We start from the raw sequence: 13259 nt of genomic DNA on the forward strand, positions 1-13259 counted from the left end.
AGATGACACTAAAGTCGGTGAAGTCGTGGACAGTTCGGAAGGATGTTACAAGTTACAGAGGGACATAGATAAGCTGCAGCGCTGGGCTGAGAGGTGGCAAATAGAGTTTAATGCAGAAAAGTGTGAGGTGATTCATTTTGGAAGAACAGGAAGACAGAATACTGGGCTAATGGTAAGATTCTTGGCAGTGTGGATGAGCAGAGAGATTTCGGTGTCCATGTACATAGATCCCTGAAAATTGCCACTCGGGTTGAGAGCGTTGTTAAGTAGGCTTACGGTGTGTTAGCCTTTATTGGTAGAGGGATTGATTTCGGAGCCATGAGGTCATGAGGACAGTGAGAACCTTTTTCCTCGGATGGTGATGTCTCGCACGAGGGGACATAGCTTTCAATTGAGGGGAGATAGATGTCAGAGGTAGGTTCTTTACTCAGAGAGTAGTAATGGTGTGGAATGCCCTGCCTGCAACAGTAGTGGACTCGCCAACACTAAGGGCATTCAAATGGTCATTGGATAGACACATGGACGATAAGGGAATAGTGTAGATGGGCTTCAGAGTGGTTTCACAGGTCGGCGCAACATCGAGGGCCGAAGGGCCTGTACTGCGCTGTAATGTTCTACGTTCCCCTCCAAGTCACTCATTACCTTGACTTGGAAATATATTGCCGTTCCTTCGCTGTCACTGGGGCAATATCCTGGAACTCCCTCCCCAACAGCACAGTGGGTACCTACACCTCAAAGACTGCAGCGGTTCAAGAAGGCAACTCACCACCACCTCCTGAAGGGCAACTCGAGATGGGCAATAAATGCTGCCCTAACCAGCAATGCCCACATCCCATAAAATTAATTTTAATAAAGGTCAAATAATTACAAAAAGGAAGCAAATAACATAAAATGCATCTTCCATTCCTTACCAGATAATGTTGCAACAGTATTTAGTGCTTCCAAAAATATCTGCTTCAATATGTGTTAACATTTAGGATTTTTATTCAGAGCCTCCTTGCAAATTTGAATAATGCAGTTCTTACAGAATGTGCCATTGATTAGATCAACATGGCTGATAAAATATTTTGAGTTTAACAGAAAAATAGAGTCAAAACATTAATATAAAAATATTATAAATATAAATGTACATTATAATATACAAATATTCTGGCTTGAGCTATTGCGATCTTCAGAGTTTTCTTTGCAGTAACGGTGTTCAGCTCTCTTCCTGTACTTGCAGAGGGCACTTTTTGAATTCTGGGTATAAATATAAATAAAAGTTAAACTGTTGTTATACGTATTTCAAATAAATTACAAAACAAAGACCCTCTCTCATTAATTGCTTGGAGTCCTTCCATTCACCAGTTTTCTCATGAACAGTATGTGTTACCATGCTTAGTTTTATTCCTGTACTTGCTAATTTCCTCCAACTACTGGAAATTATCCGGTATACAGTATTTGCTGTTATAATTTACAAAGTTAGAGTTCACTTGAACCTTCTTCGGAGGTCATATATAAACAGGATAACAAAGTTACTTTCCTTGGCCTAAAATACTTTCTCTGGAGAAAAAAAAAGGAGAATTTATCCTTAGTAAGCCTATCGTTACACCAGTGAATAATAGGGAGGGTTTACAAAAAGCAAGTCTTAGCAGGTTACGCAAATGGCCACTTTTGCTGTCAATCACATTTTAATAAATTGAGTTATAGGTACAAATACATATTGGCAGCGGGAAGCTACTATACTGTAGATAGAAAATGATATTGAGTCATCTTTATACATTTATTTCTTGTACTTATTTATTTGGTCGCAAGAAGCCTCTCTATCTTTCTCTTTCAATTTTAACAAGGGAATAAAACATTCTAACAAGATAAAGGTGCAGAGTACATAGAACATAACAGCGCAGTAGAGGCCCTTCGGCCCTCGATGTTGCGCTGACCTGTGAAACCAAACTAAAGCCCATCTACACTATTCCCTTATCATCCAGATGTTTATCCAATGACCATTTAAATGCCCTTAATGTTGGTGAGTCCACTACTGTTGCAGGCACGGCATTCCATGCCCTTACTACTCTCTGAGTAAAGAACCTACCTCTGACATCTGTCCTATATCTATCTCTCCTCAATTTAAAGCTATGTCCCCTCGTGCTAGCCATCACCATCCAAGGAAAAAGGCTCTCACTGTCCACCCTATCTAATCCTCTGATCATCTTGTATGCCTCAATTAAGTCACCTCTTAACCTTCTTCTCTCTAACGAAAACAGCCTCAAGTCCCTCAGCCTTTCCTCATAAGATCTTCCCTCCATACCAGGCAACACCCTGGTAAATCTCCTCTGCACCCTTTCGAATGCTTCCACATCCTTCCTATAATACGGCGAGCAGAACTGCACGCGATACTCCAAATGCGGCCGCACCAGAGTTTTGTACAGCTGCTACATGATCTCATGGCTCCGAAACTCAATCCCTCTACCAATAAAAGCTAACACACCGTACGCCTTCTTAACAACCCTATCAACCTGGGTGGCAACTTTCAGGGATCTATGTACATGGACACCGAGATCTCTCTGCTCATCCACACTACCAAAATCTTACCATTAGCCCAGTACTATGTATTCCTGTTTCTCCTTCCAAAATGAATCACCTCACACTTTTCTGCATTAAACTCCATTTGCCAACTCTCAGCCCAGCTCTGCAGCTTATCTATGTCCCTCTGTAACCTGCAACATCCTTCCGCACTGTCCACAACTCCACCGACTTTAGTGTCATCTGCAAATTTACTCACTCATCCTTCTATGCCCTCCTCCAGGTCATTTATAAAAATGACAAACAGCAGTGGCCCCAAAACAGATCCTTGTGGTAACTGGACTCCAGTCTGAACATTTCCCATCAACCACCACCCTTTGTCTTCTTCCAGCTAACCAATTTCTGATCTAAACTGCGAAATCACCCTAAATCCCATGCCTCCGTATTTTCTGCAATAACCTACCGTGGGGAATCTTATCAAACGCTTTATTGAAATCCATATACACCACATCAACTGCTTTACCCTCGTCCACCTGTTTGGTCACCTTCTCAAAGAACTCAATAAGGTTTGTGAGGCACGACCTTCCCTTCACAAAACCGTGTTGACTATCCCTAATCAAATTATTCCTTTCTAGATGATTATAAATCCTATCTCTTATAAACCTTTCCAAGACTTTGCCCACAACAGAAGTAAGGCTCACTGGTCTATCGTTACCGGGGTTGTCTCTACTCTCCTTCTTGAACAAGGTGACAACATTTGCTATCCTCCAGTCTTCTGGCACTATTCCTGTAGACAATGACGACATAAAGATCAAAGCCAAAAGCTCAGCAATCTCCTCCCTAGCTTCCCAGAGAATCCTAGGATAAATCCCATCCAGCCCATGGGACTTATCTATTTCCACATTTTCCAGAATTGCTAACACCTCCTCCTTATGAACCTCAAGTCATTCTAGTCTAGTAGCCTGTATCTCAGTATTCTCCGCGACAACATTGTCTTTTTCCTGTGTGAATACTGACGAAAAATATTCATTTAGCACCTCTTCTATCTCCTCGGACTCCACACACACCTTCCCACTACTGTCCTTGACTGGCCCTACTCTTACCCTAGTCATTCTTTTATTCCTAACATACCTATAGAAAGCTTTAGGGTCATCTTTAATCCAACCAAAGACTTCTCATGCCCCTCCTGGCTCTTCTTAGCTCTCTCTTAAGGTCCTTCCTAGCGAACTTGTAACTCTCGAGCGCCCTAACTGAACCTTCACGTCTCATCTTTACATAAGCCTCCTTCTTCCTCTTGACAAGTGATTCAACTACTTTAGTAAACCACGGTTCCCTCGCTTGACCACTTCCTCCCTGCCTGACAGGTACATATTTATCAAGGACACGCAGTAGCTGTTCCTTGAACAAGCTCCACATTTCAATTGTGCCCATCCCCTGCAGTACAGTTAGAAAAAGTAAAATAAGATATGCAATATAAGTAAGCAAATAAATAATGTTGGAATTTGAAATAAACATTGATGGAAATACTCATCCGATGAAAGGTTATCAGTGTGAAACATGAATTTTGTTTCTCTCCACTGATGCTGCCTGGCCTGCAAAGGATTTCCAGCACTTTTTGCTTTTATGCCGTTTAGTTAGTAACACATTCAACTCAAAACTTGTGTTCATAATCCCTCATAAATCGTACAATTGATCATATTCTGAGCTTTATAATTTGTGCAGCTCACAACTGTGACTAACTTGTGGAAACTGCAGTCATTAGTATGCACAAAGCTATAATGCAAGGTGAATCTGATATCATCACAATTATAACCATAGGTCTCTATCAGTTTTTTTTAAAACTTGTACCTTAATTCCAAATTAGTGCAACTTCCACAATTTGCTGACATACATCGGGCCCCAAAGTTTCCCCCGTTCCGGCACGATTAACTGTCCATGTTGAACGCCTTCAGCAAATGTGAAGTTATTGGCGAGGGAATGTCCCAAGCCTGTTAAATCCACAGCCTGAATGTTGTCATAAGAATTCAAGACAGAGGCCACAACATCATCATTTTCTGCTCGAGACAGTGTGCATGTAGAATAAACCACAGTCCCTCCAGGACGTAGTGCCTCAAAAGCCGACCTGCAAGTCATCAGTAAAGAGACAGTTAGATCACTTCCATCAGACACTGAACAGCAAATTGAAAAACGGATCCCGTTTACTTTTGTAACCAGGGAGTAAAATAACTTTGATAATGCATCATCACTATGGAACAATGCTTTTTAATAAGGGTCCCAAGTTGTGCCTTGGTACACCCTTAAAAAATCAATCTAGGTTGCAGCGACAATCTCAAGAAATTAACAGTGTTTCTGGATCAATTGATGGGTCATTTATGGAAGAAAATATAGGACATAATTTTAAGTGAACTTTAATTCTGTAATATTAATACATAGGGAAAAAATGGTAATCAGTTATCAAATGTATTCTCGAAGCATAGTTAGTACTGTTCATTGCACTTCATATACATTTTTTAAAGCTGAGAATAAATAGCAGCTTTCTGATGAAAGTACTCCATCAAAAACATAATCTATTTATATATACAATTACTCTGCACACTTTTTTAAATAAAAAAGAGTAGCTGTCATAAATTTCTTGTTGCACAATTTTAATACAAACGTTGAACAGTTGAAAACAAACAGGGTAAAATAAACTGCTCAACAATATGAAAATCATGAATTTAACTGATGAATGTGCTAAAAATGGCAGAGTAGAAGGAAACCAATTGATACTGTATACATGGGTAAATAAGTACCCTAATAATATTATTTTATATCAACTTTTCAGTAAATGCAGATGGATATTTTTCAATCCTCTTCTATTTTTCCAATAATTGAGCCACTGGACTAAACTTTCCTCCTCATATGGGGCAAGTGTGGAGGTGGGCCAGCATGAAACTTTAGCCGCTGGCTGGTGGTGCCAAGACCAGCCTGACCAGGGCCATTTTCCCAGAGCCAGGATGGGGTTGGGTATGGCTGCCAATTGAGTCACATTAAGAGCTTATTTAGAGTGGCGAATGTTGTTCCTCTGTTCAAGAAAGGGAATAGGAATGACCCTGGTAATTATAGGCCAGTTAGTCTTACTTCGGTGGTCAGGAAGATAATGGAAAAGATCCAGAAGGATAGGATTTATGACCATTTGGAAAGATGCAGCTTAATCCGGGATAGTCAACACGGATTCGTGAATGGTAGGTCTTGCCTCACAAATTTGATTGAATTCTTTGAGAAGGTAACTAAGTGTGTAGATGAAGGTAGAGCAGTTGATGTCGTATACATGGATTTCAGTAAGGCGTTTGATAAGGTTCCCCATGGTCGGCTCATGAAGAAAGTAAGGAGGTGTGGGATAGAGGGAAATTTGGCCAATTGGATAAGTAACTGGCTATCACATAGAAGACAGAGGGTGATGGTGGATGGAAAATTTTCAGACTGGAGACCAGTTACCAGCGGTGTACCACAGGGATCAATGCTGGGTCCTCTGCTATTTGTGATTTTTATCAATGATTTGGAGGAGGGGGCTGAAGGGTGGGTCAGTAAATTTGACGATGACACCAAGATTGGTGGAGTAGTGGATGAGGTGGAGGGCTGTTGTAGGCTGAAAAGGGACATTGATAGGATGGAGAGCTGGGCCAAAAAATGGCAGATGGAGTTTAACCCTGATAAGTGCAAGGTGATTCATTTTGGTAGAAAAAATTTGAATGCAGATTACAGGGTCAACGGCAGGGTTCTGAGGAATGTAGAGGAACAGAGATCTTAGGGTTCATGTCCACAGATCTCTGAAGGTTGCCACTCAAGTGGATAGAGCCGTGAATAAGGCTTATAGTGCGTTAGCGTTTATTAACGGGGGCTTGATAGCCGTCCCACAGGCTGTCCGAGGCCGTCGGCCGTCCCACAGGCTGTCCGAGGCCGTCGGCCGTCCCACAGGCTGTCCGAGGCCGCCGGCCGTCCCACAGGCTGTCCGAGGCCGTCGGCCGTCCCACAGGCTGTCAGAGGCCGTCGGCCGTCCCACAGGCTGTCAGAGGCCGTCGGCCGTCCCACAGGCTGTCAGAGGCCATCAACCGTCCCACAGGCTGTCAGAGGCCATCAACCGTCCCACAGGCTGTCAGAGGCCGTCGGCCGTCCCACAGGCTGTCAGAGGCCATCAACCGTCCCACAGGCTGTCAGAGACCAAAAGTCAGCCTACAGGCTGTCAGAGGTCAACAGCCGTCCCACAGGCTGTCAGAGGTCAACAGCCGTCGCACAGGCTGTCAGAGGTCAACAGCCGTCCCACAGGCTGTCAGAGGTCAACAGCCGTCCCACAGGCTGTCAGAGGCCATCAGCCGTCCCACAGGCTGTCAGAGGCCAACAGCCGTCCCACAGGCTGTCAGAGGCCAACAGCCGTCCCACAGGCTGTCCGAGGCCGTCGGCCGTCCCACAGGCTGTCAGAGGCCATCAACCGTCCCACAGGCTGTCAGAGGCCATCAACCGTCCCACAGGCTGTCAGAGGCCATCGGCCGTCCCACAGGCTGTCCGAGGCCAACAGCCGTCACACAGGCTGTCAGAGGCCAACGGTCGTCCCGCAGGCTGTCAGAGACCACCAGCCGTCCCACAGGCTGTCAGAGGCCACCAGCCGTCCCACAGGCTGTCAGAGGCCAACAGCCGTCCCACAGGCTGTCAGAGGCCAACGGCCGTCCCACAGGCTGTCAGAGGCCATCGGCCGTCCCACAGGCTGTCCGAGGCCAACAGCCGTCACACAGGCTGTCAGAGGCCAACGGCCGTCCCACAGGCTGTCAGAGACCACCAGCCGTCCCACAGGCTGTCAGAGGCCACCAGCCGTCCCACAGGCTGTCAGAGGCCAACGGTCGTCCCACAGGCTGTCAGAGGCCAACAGCCGTCCCACAGGCTGTCAGAGGCCAACGGCCGTCCCACAGGCTGTCAGAGGCCAACGGTCGTCCCACAGGCTGTCAGAGGCCAACGGTCGTCCCACAGGCTGTCAGAGGCCAACAGCCGTCCCACAGGCTGTCAGAGGCCAACAGCCGTCCCACAGGCTGTCAGAGGCCAACGGTCGTCCCACAGGCTGTCAGAGGCCAACGGTCGTCCCACAGGCTGTCAGAGGCCAACGGTCGTCCCACAGGCTGTCAGAGGCCAACAGCCGTCCCACAGGCTGTCAGAGGCCAACAGCCGTCCCACAGGCTGTCAGAGGCCAACAGCCGTCCCACAGGCTGTCAGAGGCCAACGGCCGTCCCACAGGCTGTCAGAGGCCAACGGTCGTCCCACAGGCTGTCAGAGGCCAACGGTCGTCCCACAGGCTGTCAGAGGCCAACGGTCGTCCCACAGGCTGTCAGAGGCCAACAGCCGTCCCACAGGCTGTCAGAGGCCACCAGCCGTCCCACAGGCTGTCAGAGGTCAACAGCCGTCCCACAGGCTGTCAGAGGCCAACAGCCGTCCCACAGGCTGTCAGAGGCCAACAGCCGTCCCACAGGCTGTCAGAGGCCAACAGCCGTCCCACAGGCTGTCAGAGGCCAACAGCCGTCCCACAGGCTGTCAGAGGCCAACAGCCGTCCCACAGGCTGTCAGAGGCCAACAGCCGTCCCACAGGCTGTCAGAGACCAACAGCCGTCCCACAGGCTGTCAGAGACCAACAGCCGTCCCACAGGCTGTCAGAGACCAACAGCCGTCCCACAGGCTGTCAGAGGCCAACAGCCGTCCCACAGGCTGTCAAAGGCCGTCGGTCGTTCCACAGGCTGTCAGAGGCCAACAGCCGTCCCACAGGCTGTCCGAGGCCAACAGCCGTCCCACAGGCTGTCCGAGGCCATCAGCCGTCCCACAGGCTGTCAGAGGCCATCAGCCAGCTTACAGGCTGTCAAAGGCCAACAGCCGTCCCGCAGGCTGTCAGAGACCAACAGTCAGCCTACAGGATACCACCATCTCCAAACACACCTTCACAATAGTAGCCTGGCTGCTGAGGCCTTTTCTGATGTAAAACTTTGAAAAGTTGCAAGACACTGCTCTCTGTATTAACTGAACTGTAAGCTGGTGCTGGATGGTCTCCTATTGATCCTCCAGCAGCAAGTCATCTGGTCATCCTTAGTTGGATGGCGAGCCCACTTTCTAGCCACAAATGGGCCACTTTTAAGGAAAATCACTACCAGGTGGCTGCTTCAATACACTGCAGGTTCAGGATCTCCATCTGACCCGATGTCAGGGTCCCGATCTCAAATACAAATCCTGCTCACCATCACTATTATTACTTAGATATAAATGGGACTATATTTCAAACTATGTTATCAACCGTATGCATTTCTTAAAGCAATAGCGCTGTTAGATCTATATCAGAACACAAAATAAAAAATTACCAAGACAGTACTGCAACATGTTAAATACACGCACATGGCTAAGATTGGCATCCCAAATCAAGCATTCCAAGATAGTAACATAATTTGCTGACATCTAAAAATAGCAATTTGATGGAAAAATTGTTTTCTAAATAAGTTTATGCTCAATTAACCCTATTCCCTAATTCAATTTAGAACAACAACAGTAGAGTGATGATCATCTGTAAAGCTTTTAAAAATTCACAACATGACAAGAAACTGTGACATTTAGCAGTATGTAGTAAGCGCCTGTCTATATGAATCTTACGTAATTCTAAAATATGGTGCGCTTGAACTAAATGGGTTACAGGAATCCTGAGTTTCTGAGAAACAGATAGCAACTGTTAAGTCAATAAAGAAAGTTAATTCAATAAGGATATGCATTATGGATTGAAAAGCAGTTTCCAGTAAAGGGTAACTGCCTCAGCATCGCTATTAAGCATTTAGCAGGATAAAGGCATGGCGGCCTTGTAGGTTACAAAGTATCAAGTGAAAGAAAGCAATTTTGGTTTCTTACACAACAGGCTTCAAAATTAATTGAAAATAAAGCACATTGCAGTAGCTGCAAGTTCATTTTAGTGCATCTTTGATAATCTTTTTTTAATTTTATTTAGAGTACCCAATTATTTTTTTCCAACTAAGGGGTAATTTAGCGCAGCCAATCCTCCTAACCTGCACATCTTTGGGTTGTGGGGGTGAAACCCATGCAGAAATTGGGAGAATGTGCAAACTCCACACAGACAGTGACCCAGGGCCGGGATTCGAACCCGGGTCCTCAGCGCCGTAGTCCCAGTACGAACCACTGTGCCACGTGCCACCCTCATTTTTGATAATCTGATAAATTACAGATAGTTAAGACAATTTTTCTATATTCTCGTTTATTACAGTTCAGTTGATTTAATGAATCATTGAGTTTTGGAGACACTAATTCATCATGGTACAAATAATGCAAAACAGTCAGTTTTACACATATTGAGTACAACATGATCAATTTTTGTAAATACTTGTACAGTGTATGATTTAATGAAAATGTACTTGGGAAAGGAATTACTTGTTTTAGTTTGATCACACTGTTATTGTGTCATTTTTATTAAATGCACTAATTTCTAAATTGATTTTATTTCAAATGGATAGATCAGTTGGACACAAAACATTGACACCAGGAATTAACAAATAATTCATGGTATCAGATTAAAATAGTCCCAAAAATGATGTATTGCACCTACAGCTTTGAATTAATATTAGAAAGATGTTCAACAGTGCACACCGTTGCAGCACTATTACAACAGTATTAATTCAATGCAGTTGAATAGTTGAGCTAATGTTTGGTTATCAGTCAATCATTCGATCCATAAGAAAAGGATTCTGAGAAGTGGATGTGTTTGCTACTGGAAGTATTATTGATTATAAAGTTTCCATCATTTCAAAGCCCAACTGGTCAAAGGCTGCCCTGACTACTGAGGTTCCCTCCATCTCTCCTCAATTTGTTGTCTACTGCATTTGACCAAACGCCATCATACTGTACACAAGCGGAACAAAATCTCAACTTTGAGGATTGTCAATCATCATCACTATAGTGGATCAGTCAACCTGCATGATTTTTGGTGATGGATCTGTGAATATAATTGGAAATGACAGTAGACAGTATCCAATTGTCAAAAATAAAGTTGGATGTCCAATCCAACAGAAAGCAGCCATTTATTTTCAACAATTTTCATTTCTAACTTGTATACCCGCTATACCTGGTTTATAGTTATACTAAAATTATTTGACCACAATAAAATGGATGAGGTTATCTTCATCTCGACTAATCGTCCAGCATCTAAATATCTTAAACTATATCAACAGTGCCACCCGATGGTGAAGGGTAGAATTTGCAAGCAAGCTGCGAGCAATTAAAAATGATTTGATCTCAGCACAGAATCCAAATTCTCGATACTTACCACTTACTTTAATTATATACTACGAATTCCTGATCCAGTTACTCAAGAGCTGAAAGCACAATTGCAATTCAATCATTACCATTTCACCCTCTCAGGTTTTCAATTCCCTTCTTATAGAATATTGACCGTGCGTCTGATGTCACTTAAGACAACATAAAATGTTAGAATTCTCACCACTTCTCTGCATTAGCACCTCCATGTAAATCATTTTTGTCACTCTATTTGCACAGTAATGTGTGGTATGCTTCCTGTAATCTCATTTCAGTTGAATAAATGTGCAAATTAGATAAGATGTAAATTGCCAATTTATTCACTGGAGCAGCAAAGAAATTTTGATGTGAATAAGACAGGGTAAAACATTTATAGGCTGCTATTCAATAAAGCGAAGGTATATAATGATGCAGTTTGATGAATGCACAGGAGATGTAGACTACAGACTATAAACTTGTGTCACAAATGAACTGCTGCACATATCGCACCAATGATTTTATTAATCAATTCTACACCTACAGCTTTAAGAATTAAAGGGAAAATATTCTGGAAAAGTATGAGCTTGAATGTCACTTCCACAATGCACAGGTTTTCAGTGGTGCCAATGTCGGAGTGTTCAAAATGGTATCAGTACCACGTGCATAACTTTGTTGTGGACCACACTGGATGCAGTTTTGGTAAGAGCCAAACAAGTGTCTTTCACGAATATCAGAAGTACTGGCAGGGACATATGCAAATAAGGGTCAGACGACCTGCAACTGTTCACTTGTACAACTTTGTTTTACACCTGGGACAACTAACACCAATGTTGATTGCCTCCAGGAAAACCATGCATATAATGAGAAAAAGGTTAGTCATCTTAATTACCACCACTCCTTGTGCAGAGATCTTGGACGTTGCTCCTGACTTAAAGCTCCATACACCGCCCCGAACCTGTATTCCCTTTCCCAAACTCCAATCATGCTCCCAATCTCCCAACAATACTGCACATCCCAGCAATGTTCTTTCCTGACCCCAACCAGTCCCTGGCCACCAGTCACCTACCTGAACACTGATACATGGACCTATGCAGGCTCCTACCACTTGTGCCTTCTACATGATAATGAGGTCTGAGGCCCAAACTGCATTGCTCTTCAGTCTTCCTGATTTGCCCCAGATGGGTGCGGGCCCAAAAATGGATGGTGCCTATTTTTCTAGGCCTCTATGTATACAATTTTACAGATTTCTGGACATTTCATGCCACAATCCTTCTCACAATAACCTTCCAAACCTCAACCATGTTATTAAAAGGAGTAAATGAAGACTAGGCATCTCCCATATAATACAGCATCACAAAACAGCATCACAAAGCAAATTGGAGTCATGCTGCTTCTAAAGCAGCTTCTCAGCTTGAATCTAGTATGCCCCCTTTGTGGGGACCATGAATTGGATTGAATTTGAATTGATTTTTGGAGTAATCATGGAGATGGATTAGGGTGTTGCTCTATACACTCTTCAAATTCTCTTTGTAACTCTGAAAAAGGATTTTTTTTAAAAAAGGAAACACCCACAGTTGGGCTACCTGCTCACCCTTTTGGTTAGAAAATGGAGAATGAGCAAGTATCACATTTTGGAATTTCTACCTGTTTAGTATGGAATGGATGAGATTAATTATGTTGATACGAACATAAATTCAGTACACAAATGATTAATTCTAAAAATAAAAGTTAACTGTGATACAAGGTCTATTAGCCGAGATATCAGGTGAAGTACTTAACAGAATTGCATACATTCTTAATACTATATCAGTTTGAGACATTGTTGGTGGGCAGAATCATTAGTACATTCTAGAGGTCAGCATACAACCAAAAGGGAATTGTACAATGTAGTTATATGGCTGCTACACAGGACAGGCTGGGTTTGGTCATGTGGGGGGGGGGGGGGGGAGCTTGGAGCAGGCTGGGAAACTCATGGTTTGCAGTGGAACAGATTCAGATTTCCCATTCAAAGTGTTACTTTTGATTGGCAGCTCAGTGAACTAAACCTCGACACAGAATTGAGAAAGGATTCAAATGTGAAGCTTTCAACGTCGAGAAATATTCTGGAGCACGTTTGAGTTTAGCAGTACTGACTTGCAATGCGAAGTAGACCCATATCATAAGAGTAAAGTTTGCATTGTTTATTATTTTACTGTTTAAAACAACAGTGCAGAATTGGTTGAGATATACTGAGAAATTATATCCTGTTCATCACATCTTCCATGCAAAAATAAATCACTTTGTTGGTGCTCAACAGGCAACCTACAAAGGTTAGGAGTATGAACATGAGAGCACACGGTCACAATATTCAGTAGCCCCAGATCATCCTCTTGCTCAACTAATTATTGGGTAGTAAAACTATACACCCGATAGTTGGGAGGTGGGTTCCAGCCACAGGAATGATCACAGTCAATGATTTA

General features: G+C 43.8%; 1 protein-coding gene across 1 annotated transcript in view; it reads right to left on the reverse strand.

Moving 5' to 3' along the window:
• Positions 1 to 966: 966 nt before the first annotated feature.
• Positions 967 to 13259, reverse strand: part of nsun3 (NOP2/Sun RNA methyltransferase 3) — a 56627-nt gene continuing 44334 nt past the window's right edge. Inside the window, exons 6-7 of the mRNA XM_072513913.1 lie at positions 4351 to 4624; positions 967 to 1239 (exon numbers count right to left, since the gene is read on the reverse strand). Coding sequence (XP_072370014.1) covers positions 4363 to 4624 — 262 coding nt within the window. The 3' untranslated portion in view covers positions 967 to 1239; positions 4351 to 4362. The remainder of the gene's footprint in view (positions 1240 to 4350; positions 4625 to 13259) is intronic.

Source organism: Scyliorhinus torazame, chromosome 8 (assembly GCF_047496885.1).
Source record: "Scyliorhinus torazame isolate Kashiwa2021f chromosome 8, sScyTor2.1, whole genome shotgun sequence".
Classification (NCBI taxonomy): domain Eukaryota; kingdom Metazoa; phylum Chordata; class Chondrichthyes; order Carcharhiniformes; family Scyliorhinidae; genus Scyliorhinus; species Scyliorhinus torazame.